Source organism: Mandrillus leucophaeus, unplaced genomic scaffold (genome assembly GCF_000951045.1).
Source record: "Mandrillus leucophaeus isolate KB7577 unplaced genomic scaffold, Mleu.le_1.0 Scaffold429, whole genome shotgun sequence".
NCBI classification, from domain to species: Eukaryota; Metazoa; Chordata; class Mammalia; order Primates; family Cercopithecidae; genus Mandrillus; species Mandrillus leucophaeus.
Window position 1 is genome coordinate 157,603 of NW_012104576.1, and position 17,110 is coordinate 174,712.

General features: G+C 52.1%; 1 protein-coding gene across 2 annotated transcripts in view; it reads right to left on the minus strand.

Annotated features, from left to right (window-relative positions):
• MAPKAPK3 (mitogen-activated protein kinase-activated protein kinase 3) overlaps window positions 1-17,110 on the minus strand; it is a 33,123-nt gene that overhangs the window by 5,385 nt on the left and 10,628 nt on the right. For both annotated transcript variants that reach the window (XM_011993230.1, XM_011993231.1), the window contains exons 3-5: window positions 3,720-3,859; window positions 2,403-2,467; window positions 1,834-1,913 (exon numbers count right to left, since the gene is read on the minus strand). In XM_011993230.1, coding sequence (XP_011848620.1) covers window positions 1,834-1,913; window positions 2,403-2,467; window positions 3,720-3,859 — 285 coding nt within the window. The remainder of the gene's footprint in view (window positions 1-1,833; window positions 1,914-2,402; window positions 2,468-3,719; window positions 3,860-17,110) is intronic.

Below are 17,110 nucleotides of genomic sequence, written 5' to 3' on the forward strand. Positions count from 1 at the left end.
AAAGTCTCGGGGCAGGAACTTCTGATCCTGAGTTGGTGACATTGCCATGAAATGCTAAAGCAAGGGTGCTAGGGGAAGGCAGGCTGCTCATAAGTCAGTGTTGCCAAGCACATGTCCCATACCCAGCCCAGAGTGAATCCTACAGGGCTAGAAGGACAGCCCCAACTGAGGTTGCTTAGGGGAGAAGGCCCTGGTTGCTCAGACCCCAGGAGCTGCACAGGGGCAATCTTCCTGTGTCCCAGGAGTAGCCAGGGGCCTGGCAGATGAGGGCAGTGGGGAGGTCTGTCCCTGAAACTGGTTTTTAATGAATGGGTAGGATATAGGCCCATGGAGAGGAGCAGAAGAGACCCCCAAGCAGAGCTGGGGTAGAAGGATGGGGTGTTGTTAGAAGGATGGGGTGGTGGTTTAGAACCAATGGATGCTGTTTCTCAGGTTCTGTTTGAGAAGATCTGACCTTCTCAATTGTGATAAAAATTGTGATAAAAACAGAAAAGCAGTTTTAGTCTATTCAAGGGAATCTCCTCTGCAGAAGGCTTTTCTCTCTTTGGGAAAAAAAAGAAGCCAGGGTCCAAGTAAAGCAAGGATTTACAGGTTGTGGTGCTCAGCCAGAGGGAGGACCTGATGCAGCAACTAGAACCTCAGCTCGCCTCTGCCCAGTCTGAGGAGGAACTAAACCAAGGAAGGTAATGTTCTAGGCTTGGGGCAGAGGGTCCAGGAGAAGCAGACTCTGCTCTGATAGTGCTCACACATGCTTATGTGTGCACGTGCATGTGTGTGCTGTACATGCAGAGTGCCTTGGTTTGCATTTCATCCATCTGATCCAGATGACCTCTAAGACCCAGTTCTCCCAGGATAGGAAATTTGGAGAGCTGACCTTCCAGCCTCAAGACTGGAAGGTGGCCCAACAACTGGCACTATCTCTATTCCTTCCTCCAGTGCTCAGCAAATGGCTTCTTTCCCTTAAAATGCTGGTATCAGAGGGCCTGATCTATCAAAGCTATGGCTGTGACTTCACAAAAGCCCCAACAGGGCCAGGTGCAGTGGCTCACACCTGTAATCCCAGCACTTTGTGAGGCCGAGGCAGGTGGATCACCTGAGGTCAGGAATTCAAGACCAGCCTGGCCAACATGGTGAAACCCCATCTCTACGAAAAATACAAAAATTAGCCAGGTGTGGTGGCGGGTGCCTGTAGTCCCAGCTACTTGGGAGGCTGAGGCAGGAGAATCGCTTGAACCCGGGAGGCAGAAGCTGCAGTGAGCCGAGATCGTGCCACTGCACTCCAACCTGGGTGACAGAGTGAGACTCTGTCTCAAAAAAACAGAACAAAACAAAACAAAAAACTCCAACAGCATCAGGCAGCCCCTTCCTGAGGTTGCATGCACACAAAATTTCTTGCTGAACAAGTGAACAAATGAATGAATGAATCCCAGTGCAGCAACTACACAGCCCTGGGCATGTCACTTAATCTTTCTCTGAGCCTTGTTTTCCTCATCTGTAAAATGGGTAATGGCACTTGTCTCACAAGGCTGGGTGAGAATGAAATGAGATTGCTTGTCAGGGCCTGCTAGCTTCAGGCAGGCACTTGGTTATTCCTATTACTATTGGGATTACTCAGTGTTTGAAAGAAACAAGGGGACCCATCTGGTGAGAACAGAATGAGTATGCTGAAACCAGAGAAGAGGCTGAGAAGAGCAGTCTGGGACACAGAGCGGATGCTTTGAATGTGACTATGGAATATGGCCTCCACCCAGTGGGTCCTGGATGCCATCAGGGATTGTGGAGTGTGACAATATCCTCTTCCCTGGGTCCCCAACCTGAATCCTAGAGCCTCACCTTGACATCTCGGTGGGCGATGTTATGGCTATGCAGAAACTGGATGGCAGTGCCGATATCCCGCATTATCTCTGCAGCTTCTGCAGAAACAGAAGAGGAGGGGGTCAGTGATGCCAGTCAAAGGTCAAGCTCCCACCCTATCATCCTTCCTGGACACAGTCTAGCTGGCCAGCACAAAACAAGAAGACAGTGACAGCACTCCTGCTATCCAGGTTCTCTATCCCGGGATGTCTACCCCACCCCAGATACCCCAGTTTCCTCCGAGGATACCCCCAACCCATCTAAACTTCTTTCCTCAGTCCTGAACTACCTCTCCCCAGTTCAACTGCAAGGCAGCACCAAGAGGCTTTGAGGCCTCCATCCCAAAGCCATAGAGAGTCCATCTTCGACAAAGTGTCTCAGACTCAGAGAGTCCCTTGTGGGGTTGGACACTGAGTCCCACCCTTTCTTATTCAGATGGGAAGACTGAGGCACAGAGAGGAACAGGGTCTTGCCCAGCATCACACACAACTCTCTGGTCCATACCTCTCACCCTGAATCCTCCTGCTGGTCCAGCTACATGCACATACCTCTCTCCGTGAAAGCCTGGTCGCCACGCTCCTGAATCCTGCTGAACAACTCACCACCTTCCATGCTGTAAAAGAGGTGACTATAAGCAGAGAGGGGGAAACTGCACATCATCGTACCCTTGCCCCTGCCCCAAATCACAGGACCAGGCTTCAAGCCCTACCACTCTGCTCCTCCCCTACTGAACAGCCACTGTCACCCTCCCTGTCCCTTGCAGAACCTGGTGCATGGTGGGTTGTCAGCTTGGGTGGGTTGAACTGAACTCTTGGAACTAGAAGAGGGTGGTGGGCTCTGATCCCTGCCAAGAAGCCTGTGTGTTCCCAGTGGCACGGCCCCTACCTGACTGTGAGGGCTTGGGTACTCCCAACCCTATTCAAGTCTCTGTTTCCCCAAATGTGGGATGAGATGTTAATTATTATCATATGACCACTGTTCTCTGGGCACCTACTATGTGCCATGCCCTGGGATCCACATTTCATGAGTGCTGTTGTGTGATCCTGAGCTGGTTCTTTCACCTCTCTGTGCCTCAGCTGTCTCTTTTGTATAATAGGCATGACAACACCAACCCCATAGTCATGCAGATTGAATATGCAATACACATGGGCCACGTAGAATGGAGTCAATCACAGGATAAATGCTACATTAAGATCTTCCCCACATCTTACATCTGAGTTACAGAGATTCAGAGAGGTTAAGAGCTGCCCATGGTCACACAGCTAGTGGGTAGAGAGGCAGGATCTGAACCCCAAATCTGAAGAACTGGCTAACCGGTACAGGAAGGAGGGACTTGAAAGGCAGACAGGGAGGAGCTGGGGACCCAGAGTCCAAGGACAGCTGGTGCTGAGCCACGGTGTTACAGAAAGAAGCCCAGGGTGGAGCAGGCTGCTGGCTCCTGGTTCTAGGCCCCAAGCACACAATTCCTGGTGGGACCATGGGAGCACATATCCAGGTCAAAAGGAGAGAAAGTTGAGGGAACTGTGTGGGTCCTGTTCTTCCCCACATCCCCCATCCATCCATATTCAGGGATTGGGAGGCTTCTCTGACAGCTCTTCTAGGCCTCCTCACAGAGTAGAAATCACACTCAGGGAGGCCATATTAACCCCTATGGTTTCTTGTCCACCCTTGAGGGAATGTCCTTATGGCCAACTCCATAGATCCACAGGCAGGGCCTGTGGCTGCCTGCTCCATTGCCCCTCAGGGGCTACAGTGGCATCCAGATCTGCTACCTGGAAAACAAAGAAAGTCTCTAGAAGCATGGCAGGGAGCCTGGGGGCCACAGGGATGCCGAGGGGATATGGAGACAGGGCAGGCCAGCATACCATTCCATGATGATGAGGAGACAGCGCTTGCCATGGTGCATGTTCTCATATACATCCAGGATGCGGACAATGTGGGGGCCGCCAGAAGCCTGCCAGTGATGGTCTACCTCCTGCCGGGCCTTGGGGCTGTCATATAGGAGCTGTGGGTGGGTGGGCGTAGAAAGCATCAGGCTCAGAGCCCTCTACCATCACTTTGCAGACAAAAACATATAAGCTCAGAGGCCTGTGACCTGCCCCAGGTCACACAGCTTATAAGGAGCAGAATGAGAATTTCAATCCAGGTTTCTCTGACTTGTGGTCCAATGAGCCTCTGGACTTGAGGGTCAGTCCTGGGCTCAAGCAGCTTGGCAGGTAGTTCAAGGAGTCTCTGGGAGGTGGCTGACTGCTTCGAGGGGCTCAGAGGCCAAAGAAGCCCTTGCCTCCCTTCTCAGGGACTGCAAATAAGATGGAAATTGAGTGGGTTTTATAACCCCACTCTAATCACACAGCAGCCATGGGACCTCAAGCCAGGGGCCACACATCCCTTGAGCCTCATTTTTACAATGAGGATGACACAGTTGTTCTATTTCCTAGGCTAGGGTTGGAAACTGTACATGTAAATTGAACAGGATAGCACCTGGCACATAGTAGGCCCTTGGTGCCTCCCTTGTGATTCTCACCCAGCACATCTATGAGAAACATAAGTGTAGATGTAGAAGGTGCTGGGGAAAGGCTGGGGAGGGGAGAGGGTGCACTAACACACAAATCTGCCCTACAGGCCGCAGCATGATCAGGAGAGTGCTGCAGTGGGAAGGAAGACTTCCTGCAGGAGAGGTTGAGGCCTGTGTCTGTCAATCTATCTCCCACAAAGAAACTGGCCCAGAGTGGAGGGAGACAAGGCCACACTCCTGTAGGGGTAAAAGTAATTAAGACTTCAAATTCTCCAGGAGTGGGAGCGAGAACAAAACTGTCACTACCAAGTAAAGTGCTTCTAAAATGAGTTGCTTGGTCATGACCGCCCAGTCAGTCCCCAGCTCCCAAGGTAACTTTGTAGCCTGCCTGGGAGCTGCTATACAATACCAGGGCAACAATGGCATCCCACTGTGAGAGAGGTGGGGCCATCTCAAGGTGACCTAGCTGCCTAGCCTCCACCCTCATCCCATGCTTACAGATCTCCGGTGAGGACCCAGAGGTAGAGACTGGGGGCAGGGAGGACCCTAGTTGAAAGAGATGACAGCTGAGTGGAGTGAGATGTGGGTTTGGGATTGAATTCCTCCAATGACTCGGTGTGACCTCAGACAAACATTCACAGCTCCAAGCTGCAGCCCACAACTCTGTAAAATGGAGTAATAGCAGAGTCATTCCCACAGGGTACATCCCAGCAAGGCAAGCATCCGGTGGGCGGGCATCATACAATAAACTTTCTACTCCTCATTATATCTACACTAGCTGCCATGGCATTCCTTGAATGAACACTCGTTGAACGAAAACTTGCTTGGGTTAACTCAGCCCTGGACTGTGGCTGCCAACCAGCACCACAAATGAACAAGGTCTCACAGTGGCCCTGCTGTAGGGGGAGAAGAAGTCAGCATGCATGAGGAGATGGCCCAGAATAGGGACAGCAGGGACAAGCCACTCCCCAAAAGGGTTGCTCACTCAAGGACCAGCCATGACACTGTGTTTCCTAATGGAGGAGGGCTGGGGACCAGGGCTGATGCTCAAGACTGGGGCTCAGATCAGCACTGCTCAGCATCCATAGGACCCTGGGCTGCCCCAGCCTTAATTTCCTCCTCTGCAGGATGCGGACAGCCAGGCCACTTTACACAGGGCACTGTTGGGGGCAGGCTCTGGGACCACACACCCTCTCTAGGTAAAGACAAACTGGGGCAGGGCAGTGTCCCAGAGAGGGGAGAGGCAGGCAATGGTTTCTCGAGCCTGCTGCCCTTTGGCTGTCCCTCCTTTTCTGGAGCTGCTCCCATCAACTCTAGCCTGGGAATACAGGCAGTGCAAGGAATATAGAGAGCCAGGGTCTGGACAAGCCCTCCAGCAGCTCTGTGCCCTTGCTCCATTACACAGAGCAGGCTGGGGGTATGTGTCAAGGCTGCTGTGGGCAGATGCTCCTGCCTGGACACTGTGGATCATTGCTTATGCTGCCCTTGCCTTCCAGAACACCCCTCAGGTTGGTGTCTGCACAATTCCCAATCACCAGCTTCTTCCTCAGCGCTGGGACCAGAAAGCTCAGTGCCCCCAACTCGCCTCCACCATGTCCTGGGGTGGCTCTAGCTGGGGGTACCCCAATCCTCAGCCATAGGAGCCAAGAGGCACCATCCTCCCTCCCTGCACCTGGTTCCTTCTTTGCCTCCTCCCCTTCCCCCTGCCTGATCCCCTCCTCCCCAGCCTGACCTAACCATCTCCTCTCAGGCCTAGCAGGCTGGCTCCCACACTCCCTCCTCACTCCCCATCTTGTGGCATCTCACTCCCACATCAGAATCCTCCTCTTCTCTCTTAAAAGCCCGAGCTCACATCTGGAATGCTTTCAGTAGGGTCCTCAGCCCTGCCTCTCCCTTTATGACTGTAATCCACCTGTGGCCACAGACACTTCCTCACGTCTTCCAGATAAATGTCCTCCCCCAGCACACAGGGTTTACCTTCCTTTCCCACCTCACTTCCTGCTACCTCTGGGCCAAAACCACTTTGTTCTGGCCAGAAAAATACATGTGCTGTTCCCAAACAGGCCTTACTCCCCCAGGCCTCTGCGTCTAGGCCTGTGCTGGTCCCTGTCATGTGCATTCTTGCCTCATCTTCTCTGTTGGGTCAACTCCCTCTTTTTGAGGAATCTTCAGGGCTCAATTCAGATCGATCAATCAATCTCTCTCTCTCTCTCTCTCTCTCTCTGTGGAAAATCCTCCCAGTACCTTTCTTACTGGTTTTGCCTCTGTTCCTCCTATCAGCCTGGGAGCAGCTTGAGGACAGAGGCAGGTCAAATTCAGCTGGGGGTCCCTGGCTGGGGCCTGGCAGGAAACACTGGGATCCTGAGCAAACAAAGGATGGGAGGATGGGCCCAGGACTGGAGGGAGAGAGGGAGAGAGGGAGGGCGATCAATGGCTAAGGAGCCACCAGAGAGCCTTCCAGCCTGGGCCTGTACCCTGTGCTTTGCTGAGGTAGAGGAGCAGGTGGAGCTGCCCTGAGCTGGAGCCTCTCGAGGCTTCCTGCCCCACTGTGTCCATATTTAGGAACCCATTTCCCACATGGATTAAAATAGTCCTTCTACAAGTGCCAAAGCCCTGAAAATAGGCACAGGGGCAGGGGAGAGGGCTGTTTCCGGAAAATATAATAAATGCCCCACTGGCCTCTCTACAGAGCACATCACAGGAGACAGACCCCTCAGCCTGGGCCCAGGTCCAGCTGCCAAGAAATCTCCTAAGCTATCTCTCCTGACTCCTTGAGTTGAACATGAGCATAGCCCAAAACCTCCTAGAGCCTCAGTTTTCTCATCTTCCTTCCCCTTAGCCAGAGCCTTCTCCTCCTCCAGGTCTCCCCTCAATGTGGTACACCTCAATGTCATCTCATCTCAGAAGCCCTCCCTCTTCAACCTTTGTTTTTCTTTCTTTCAATATATGCTTCGTTTATTGAGGTGTAATTGACATATAGTAGAATGCACAGGTCTCAAGGGTCCAATTCAATGAGTTTTGACGATTGCACACGCCCTTGGGACCCAAACTTCCATCAAGATGGAAAACATTCCTAGCTCCCCAGAAAGCTCTCACATCATTGCCCTTTTTACTTCCTGTGCAGCACTTGCTCACAACCTGCAATTAGCTTGTTCCTTTGATAACTCTTTAAGCAAACACACACATACAGATATTGTACTTTCAATGTGCCTGGCTCTGTTTGGGGTATTTTATAAACATTAGGAGGAAATGACTTCATTATCGCCACTTTTTGGATGAGAAATTGAGGCACAGAGAGAGAAAGTAATTGGCCCTAAATCACATGGCTGATGCCTCATCAGACTATGGGCCCACAGGGCAGGGTCAGTCTGCCTGGCCACCTCTAGGTCCCAGTACTGGGATACAGGGCCTGACACAGAGCACTAACTCAGGTAATAGTTGTAGATTTCTTTTTGAGACAGAATCTTGCTCTGTCATCCAGGCTGGAGTGCAGTGACACAATCATAGCTCACTGCAGCCTCGATCTCCTGGGCTCAATGATTCTCCAACCTCAGCCTCCCAAGTAGCTGGGACCACAGGTGTATGCTACCACACATGGCTAATTTTTTTTTTTTTTTTCTTTGTAGAGACGGGGTTTTATCATGTTGCCCAGGTTGGTCTCGAACTCCTAGGCTCAAGTGATCCTCCTGCCTTGGCTTCCGAAGCAATGAGATTACAGGCATGAGCCGCTGCACCTGTTAATATTGGTAGATTTAATAAATCTATAGAGTAAGGATGAGGGGAAAAACCTCTCACAACCTATCATGAGGACAAGATAAGATTAAATTGGCTGCACGTGGTGGCTGACGCCTGTAATCCCACCATTTTGGGAGGCCGAGACAGGTGGATCACGAGGTCAGGAGTTCGAGACCAGCCTGACCAACATGGCGAAACTCCGTCTCTACTAAAAAATACAAAAATTAGCCAGTGTGGTGATGTGCACCTGTAACCCCAGCTACTCAGGAGGCTGAGGCAGGAGAATCCCTTGAACCTGGGAGGCGGAGGTTGCAGTGAGCTGAGATCGCGCCACTGCACTCCAGCCTAGACGACAGATTGAGACTCCGTCTCACAAAAAAAAAAAAAAAAAGATTAAATTGAGGAGGCCCCAGTGAGGCTCAATAAATGGGAGACATGACAACCTGGCCAAACTTTCTCCCTGCTGCCCAAGGGCAGCCTGTACCTCACCTACCCGCTCTGTTGAACCAGGCTTTACCTCCTCTTCCAGGGAGCCCGTCATGACTGCTCCATTCCACAAGGCATTGCTGCAAGTTGACCTCCTTCACATAGGTACATGACTCCACACTACTCTTCACAAAAGATGTCCCAAAGTAAGAGCTCCATCTTCCCAGGTATGAGAATGAGCACAGAGCCAGGACACAGGAGGCCCAGGTTTTATCCCTATTCTCAGTATGACCTTAGGCCAATCCCTTTTCCTCTCTGGGCCCCTGTTTCCCCAGTGTTAAGTTGTAGGGCTTGGGCTACATAGGGTGGGGGAGAGAAGTGGGTAACAAGGCGGACTTCTAGACAGGGGTTCCTTGCAAAGTACCTACCATAGTACCACTCCCACATCATTGCCCCCATGGAGCAGCCTCTGGGTCCCCATGGCCTCCACACCACATGCCTGAGCCCACTGGGGGCTACCTGGAACGGGCAATGATGTCATGGTTCCCAGTCACAGCTGGGAAGACAAGAAGATAGGAGGGGGCTAAGCACGGTGGATCACGCCTGTAATCCCAACACTTTGGGAGGCCGAGGCGGGAGGATCACCTGAGGTCGGAAGTTTGAGACCAGCCTGGCCAACATGGTGAAACCCCATCTTACTAAAATACAAAAAATTAGCCAGGTGTGGTGGCACACACCTGTAATCCCAGCTACTTGGAAGGCTGAGGCAGGAGAACGGCTTGAACCTGGGAGGTAGAGATTGCAGTGAGCCGAAATTGCACCATTGCACTCCAGCCTGGGCGAGAGAATGAGACTTCGTCTCAAAAAAAAAAAAAAAAGAAGAAGAAGATAGGAGGGGACTTCTGACAACCCAACAGGCCCCTACCCTTGCCTCACTCCTCTCCTATGTTCCCTGAGCTCCCCAGCGGTCCATCAGAACTGGAGGGTCTGTGATGGCACTTGGGCAGCTCCACAGCTCTAGCTAGTGCCCAGTAGGTACACACAGACACACACACTCACCACACACACACAGACATACACACACATACACCCCTGTGAGGTGGAAACTGCACTTCTTCCTGAAGAAGGGGATTCCTGGCCATGCACCTGAGGTGTGGGTCCCCACTGAAGCTCAATGAGCATTGAATTTGAGATGACATTTCCTTTAGCGAGTGACCGCAGGCCTCAGGCTTTGATGTACTGGTTTTCACTTCCCCCTTCTCCCCTCATCCTCCTTTGCCAGATTCTCTTTCTTGCCCCCAGAGCCAGCAGCCAGAGGCCAAGACCCCTACTGACTTCACCAGCTAGTGAGTCCCAGCAAAATTTGAGAGCAGAAGGGCCAGTGCCCCTCTAGCATCACCAGGTGGAATGTGGGGGCCTCAAAACAGGCCAGGCCCCTCACTATCACCCTACTATGTCCCTTCCCACCCTTGCAAGGACACGGTTTACTTGTGGGTGGAGGAATTCTTGAGTTCCATAGCTGGGAAAACTACAGCACCATTTGCCTGTTTGGAAAACAATTTGCAGTTTACAAAACACTCTGCTGTCCCTTATCTCATGGGAATCCTTGGCGCCACCCTGTGAGGCAAGCAGGGTGGGAACCATTAGCCCCAATTTACAAATTGAGGAAACACAGGCTCAGGAGGATGAAGTCATTGCCCTGTGGCCACCTGGCTACAGGATGGCAAGGCTGGAGAAGGAAGGAGAACAGGACTTTTGAGAGAGCACCCAGACAACCCCTCCCTGAGGGGAGATGAGAGGAGGGGGTGGCCCCAAGTTGGAGAGGCACTGGTCAAATCCACAGCTTGCACAAGACTGGGGAAGCTTGTTCTGAAATAAATGTGTGCATCGGTGAGTGGGTGTGTGCATATGTAGGGGTATGAGGAGGGTATGTGGGGGCATGTGTGTGTGTGGGAACATGAGTGTATACATGCATCTGTACATCCATGTGTAGGGGTGTGTGCATGGGTGTGTGGGGCGTATGGGAGTGGGTGTGTGGGCCCATGGGCATATGTGTGTCTCCAGTCTCTGCAATGTTGACTTTGAACTCGCAGAGAACAGGATTTATCCATCTGTCCATTTGTTCATCTAGTATTTTCTACTTCTCCAAAGTACCTAGCAGAGAACTGGCCACAGAGAGGTGCCCAAGAAACATTGGGGGGTCTTATTGCTACAACTCAACCTAGGACAGCCTGTGCAAGAAGGTGACCAAGAGATGGGCGGATCACGAGGTCAGGAGATCAAGACCATCCTGGCTAACACGGTGAAACCCCATCTCTACTAAAAATACAAAAAAAAAAAAAAAAAACCTGTAGTCCCAGCTACACAGGAGGCTGAGGCAGGAGAATGGCGTGAATCCAGGAAGCGGAGCTTGCAGTGAGGGGAGATCACACCACTGCACTCTAGCCTGGGCGACAGAGCAAGATTCCGTCTCAAAAAAAAAAAAAAAAAAAGAAGGTGACCAAGCCCAGATGCCTCCATTATTCAGCATTCAGACCTCCTCTCCCGCTGGGACCCCATCTCCATGGCAGGGCCTAACACTTCTTTTTGCCCAGAACTAGAAAAGCACTCTGTCTGTCTTCTTAGAGATCGAACAAAGCTGAGATGTCTGCAGTGACTCTTGGGAACCAGTCCCCAACACCCTCCTCCAGCCACCTCCTTTCCCAGGAAGGGCCCCCTATCCAGGTCCACCCACCACACATGGGTATCCCCATCCAGCTCACCCCAGTGCTGGGCTCTTCTCAAGTAAAAGTGTCCACAGTATCTCCGTCTCTCACATACAGGAAGCGCCCAGGCTACCAGCTTGGAAAAGCAGTTTCCCCAACACCCCCTGCAGCCACACCCCAACCTCCACACCCCTGGCCAATTAACCTGCAGCCCCGGCCAGGCTGCTATATGTATGGTCTCTGCCAGAACACCCACTCTTTCCGGGGGAAGCGAGCTGACTTATCTCTCCCATCAACGAGGCAGTAATAAATTAAGAAGCTGAAGCTATGGATTTTGTGACAACTCACAATATAAGAGACATCAGCCCTACAGCAAAGGGAACTTCCTCCTGGAGGCCAGGGTTCTAGTTCCTCTCACCACCCCTTGAGGCCCTCCAAGCCCCATTATTTCTGCAAGCCCTGCTTATTAACAACAGTATTTCAGACATTTTATAATTCTAAAACAAGGCAAAAGCCAAACCAAACAAAAACAGCAGATTTTCTTTAGAATGAAGAAAAAGATAAAATGCACCAGAAACCCATGCAAGTTCAAAACTATAAACGAGGACAAATTTTAATTCTGAGCTTCCTGGAAGTCTTGGCAAAGAAGGAAACCAGTTAGGCTCTGCTGCTTTTATTACCCCACGAAGAGGAGCACAGACATTCACTGAACATTTTCTAAGACAAAATTCTAAAAAGGATTTCAAATCAAACCTTATATGGGAGAAAACCTTCTGACAACACCTTCAACAGCAATTTTGCAAAAGATACAGACTCAAATGAACATATCTAATATGGATTCCCCCATGAAGACTGACGCCAGCACATGGGCCCCAGCTATTGCCTGGCATGTGGGCCAGGAGTGCTGAGATAACATCACCAGACCTTCATTTTCTTGGGATTCCAGCTTTGTTTTCTGCCGGAGGGCAGAGAGGAGAGGAGCAGCAGGGACCATCATGGCCTCCAACACCTTCTGTCCCACCTAAGGGTCTCGTCCCAGCCTCAGGTAAAGGCAGGCCAGGATGCTGAAGATTAAATCTCAGCGCACGTGCTCAACACTAAATCTCAGGCAGCAAAACTGTGGAGAATGTCGTAGGGAAATTTAGGTTTCATTGTTGGGAACCCCTATTCTTACAGAGACAAGCCATGAATAAGACAAAGCACTTTGAACCTACCATACTTCCTCCTTGACAAGTCTTCGACTCAGCCATCTCTAAGATCTCTCCCAGCTCCCAGTTGTATGATTATTTGTGATTGTTTCCCATGAGGATCACATCTCAAATGATGTAAAAGATACCACTGGAATAGCAGAATTCATTTTACAGCCAGTTGTTGAAACCCCTGCCAGCAGTGCTGGCACCTGTGCGGGCAATTAACACACTCGGCCCTGCCAGCCAGTGTGACCCTTGCGGTCTGCTTTGCCCACTCAGAGAATGGGTCACAGCCTCAGCCTCTGCTCTGTGGGGAAGACATCAGGATGGGACTGACCCTGAATTTAGAGTTCAGAAGCAGGCTTTTCCTTCTTAAGGCTTCAGCATCTTCCTTATAATGCCAGAGCCCCGCTCCTGCCCCCCGTGTCCTCCTTCTCCCTCCCACCAAGGGCACCGGTGCTATTTGGAGAGCTGGAAGTAGTGTAATATCTAACTTTTTAGCCACAGTTTCAAAACAGAGCTGCAGACCCGTGCCATTATTCTCTCACACACTCATTTTCCCAGCTTTTGTATCTCATTAAAGGAGCTAATGGAACCAATTTTGCAGCTATGGATAAGTTGGCCTCCTGACAGATGAGACCTCGCTTCATTAAGTTCTGACCACATCCTGTCCTCTGTCTCACCCTGCCCATTGACCTCTCCTCCTCAGAGGCTCAGTTCCAAGGAGGGTGGCTCACGTGATACTACTGACCCCAAACGTCCAGGCCCCAGGTGGGTGCTGAGGGAATGATGGAGTCAGGTAGGATTAGCTCTCGCTACATGACAACAGTCTGTCCCTGGTGCTGGGCCAGTACTGTGCTGAGGCCACCTCATACAGTGCTCACCATAACCCAACGAGCATCAGCAGTGCCCTTCTACCTGTAGGGAAATGTCCCTCTAGAAGGTTAAGTGACTTGCCCAAAGTCACACAGCTGCGCAGTGAGAGTCAAGACTTGAACCTTGACCTGTCCCCTGCACTGGGAACCATGTACAGCTGCTTCACCCCTTTTCCATGCAGCTTCAAGGCTTGGAGCAGGCACTCATCCCTACAACACCAGCCTGGGGAAAACAAACAGAGAAGGCCCTGCCACTGCTTCCGAAAGCTTGGCCCACGCCCCTGGTCTGGACCAGGCCCTGCTGCTTGGTGGTTGTTACAATAATGGCAGATGTTCACGGAGCCCTGCCCTGTACCAGGCATGTCACACCGATTAGCTCTTGCCCTTCAACAACTCCATTGTTAGCCACCATTTTCAGATGAGGAAACTGAGGGTCAGGGAGGCTTTGTAGATTCTCTGGGTCACATGGTTTGCACATAGCCACCTCTGAGTCAGAGTTCTTTGGGAAGCAGGATTCAACTTTCATCCCCAAGGAGGCCTGCCCATGTACAGATCTCCTCCCAATTCCTGCAAACATGTACTGGCCCTGTCTGGGGGCTAGGTGGACTGGGACTGGGAATGCTGCCATGGGCACTCTGTCCTCAAGGATTTAGGGGTCTATGGATGAGTCACTGCCAATTGGGATGCTTGATGATAACATGTACACCTGGGAAACTGGTCCTGGCTCCTTCCCTTCCCTTCTCCTTTCTTTCCAGAACCAGAACCTGGCAGAACAGGCGAGATGGGGAAGGCCAGCCCCTCCTGAGGGAACTCACAAGAAAGGAAGATGCCTGAACAACCACTCCCCTTCTAGGCCAAGGCCAGGACACCTGATGGGGGCAGGGGGCAGCTTGACAGGCTGGGAACCTCCACCTGACCACTTCCCACTAGAGTTCTTGGGGGGAGAGGGAGTAGCTGAGGTTCCAAACCTAGTGTCTTCCCAGGAAGCTCTGCTGACAGGACAGCCAACACAAATTTTGAAATCATCAAGTCTTAGGCTGGGCGCGGTGGCTCACGCCTGTAATCCCAGCACTTTGGGAGGCTGAGGCGGGCGGATCACGAGGTCAGGAGATTGAGACCATCCTGGCCAACACAGTGAAACCCTGTCTCTACCAAAAATACAAAAAAATTAGCCAGGCATGGTGGTGGCGGGTGCCTGTAGTCCCAGCTACTTGGGAGGCTGAGGCAGGAGAATAGTGTGAACCCGGGAGGTGGAGCTTGCAGTGAGTGGAGATCGCGCCACTGCACTCCAGCCTGGGCGACAAAGCGAGACTCCATCTCACATTAAAACAAACAAAAAAAAGAAATCCTCAAGTCTTAGGAAGACAAGATTCCTCCAATTTACTAAATTTTGATGGCCTCAGTTGGTCTGCTTCCCACTAGCCCCAGACAACCTGGAAACAAAGGCTGAAATGCTAAGTCTGGGGGATGGGAAGAGTGGAGGGAAATGCTTCTAGAAAGAGGGACCTGAGGGAGGCTCCCGGGAAGGAAGAGGGAAGAACAGTGGGAATGTGAGTGCTAGGGGGTCCCAGTGCCCCAGACCAGGGACCATGCACAGCAGGACTAGCTGCAGCCACAGGGGTCCAGGTCTGTCCCCAACTCCCCTGTGGCCTTAAGCAGGCCATTCAGCCTCTCTGAGCCTCACGGGCCCAATCTGAAAAGTGGAGATGGTGCTAATACTCCTGTTCCCAGGGAGCCAGGAGGAGGGAATGAGAGCACACGCAAAGAGCTCAGATGAACTCGGTGTCGGGTGTACACTGAAGGAATTGAGGGGCCATGATGGTACAGGTGAAAACAGTTTCCGGGTTTGCTTAGGGACTCCTGGCTTCAGGATTCCCCTGGGTCTTCCTGAAATGGCCTTACACTCCTCCCCTCCTTGTTTCCCAGAACTCAGGGAAAGCGAGGTGCAGCCTTGGGGACCCGGGGGAGGCAGAACCCCTCCAATCCAGCAGGTCACAGGAAATGGTCTCATATCCTCAGAGGTGCACGGCCAGACTGGGCTCTTCAAAGATGGACCAAGAACCTTGAGTCCATGAATCCTGTTTAGCTGTGAAAGGCTCAATAAGAAAGGGGAAGACCCTCCAGGGTGGAGAGGGTGGCTGATCTCAGGGGAGGGACCCTGGGGAATGGGAACCAAGACTGAAAGGACGGAGACCCACAAAAGGGAACTCACCCAGCTTTCAAGCTTGGTCAACTACAGGAGGGGGCCCATCTTCACTTCTTTGTGGAAGCCCCCTACTCTCCCAGGTAGCAGACACCTTTACGCCCCTCGATAACTCCTCACATCCTTTTGAACAATGTCCCTCCTGCAAAGTGTGTGACCATGGCCAGTCCTTTTACCTTCCTAAGCCCCAGCTTGCATCTGTGAACTGGGTACCCACTCTCCTCCCACATGGCACCTGTGTTACAGGTGGGGAGAGACCCAGAGACAGCTATGGCCTCCTCCCCTCCCCCAGAGGTTCTACAGTGAGAAAGTGGCAGGATCAGAACTCCCTCTGCCCTTGACGGGTGTGGGATCCCAGCATTCTGCCCACAGCCTTCCCACAGAGGGCTGGGGGAGGCCGCAGAGATCACTTGTGAGCCCCCTGAGTACATACTCAGAAGATCTAGGTTCTGGTATCTTCCTTTAACTTCAAAGAGGAAAAGGGGATTTTTCTATCAAAATCAGCTACATAATCTGTGAAACTTTACCCTGGTTCTATTTCTTCTATGACAGTGTAAAAATAGGACATTTTCATCATAAGACTGGAACATTTTAGCAAACACAAGTGTTTTGTTGCAATCTCAGAAACAATGTCCCATCAGCGGTCTCTCTTCATGAAGAGACTCCACAGCAGCTATGAAATATGTGCCCCCAACTGGCCAGTTGTGTGACAGTGATGCCCACATAGCTGCCACAGGGTTACAAATGGCCATAGAACCCACCCTAACAGGGGTGGCCAGGGCAAGTGAGGTCATGCCTAGGTGACCCCTGCTGAAGCACTCAGCAGGTCAGGCCTCTGGTCAGCTCTGGAGAGAGGGGACCCAACACCCTCCAGCTTTCAGAAGAATGACAGCTGGTCTCCCTCACCCGGAGGAGATGTCACAGAGATGACAAAGGAATCAGAAGTGGGCGTGAGGAGATGCACTGGCTCACCCCCAGAGGCATGGCACAGAGGCCCTAGGGAACCTTCCATCCCCACCCCCGACACTGACCTTCTATCTCATATCTGCTCAGCATGTCTCCCTCATCCTTTGGCTTCATTCACGTCTCTGCAGCTCGCCACACAGGCCTGGGTGAGCACAGGCAGCCATCGTTCTCCTCAGGCTCCTCCCAGGGGTAGCAGGAGCACTGGCCATCCAGGCTTCCAGTCTCCCTTGGTCCCTGGCCCCTCTCCCCTCCTGCTCATGCTCAACCAGAGGACTCCCAAGGCACTGACACCCAGCCGGCTCCCAGGAGGCTTTCCTAGTCTCTGATCACACCATGGAGCCATAGCTACGAGGAAGAGGGGGAGGCCCTGCCCTCTAGGGGACCAGAGTGGTGGCCTGGCAGCTCTGAGGGACACTGCCTGTTCCTGCCATGAGACTAGGTGGCAATGACTCACTCCCCCTCTCCTGGGCCTGCCTAGGGTAAGGACACACCCTGGTACTGGCTCAGCCTGACTCAAGCACTTAATTAGGCCATGAAGTACAGCAGAAGGGGTCCCCAAACCTGAGTCATAACCCCCAGAGTTCCTGAGCCTGGCAGAATATAGCCCTTGCTGGTGGCATCACCATAGACAAATGTTCCCC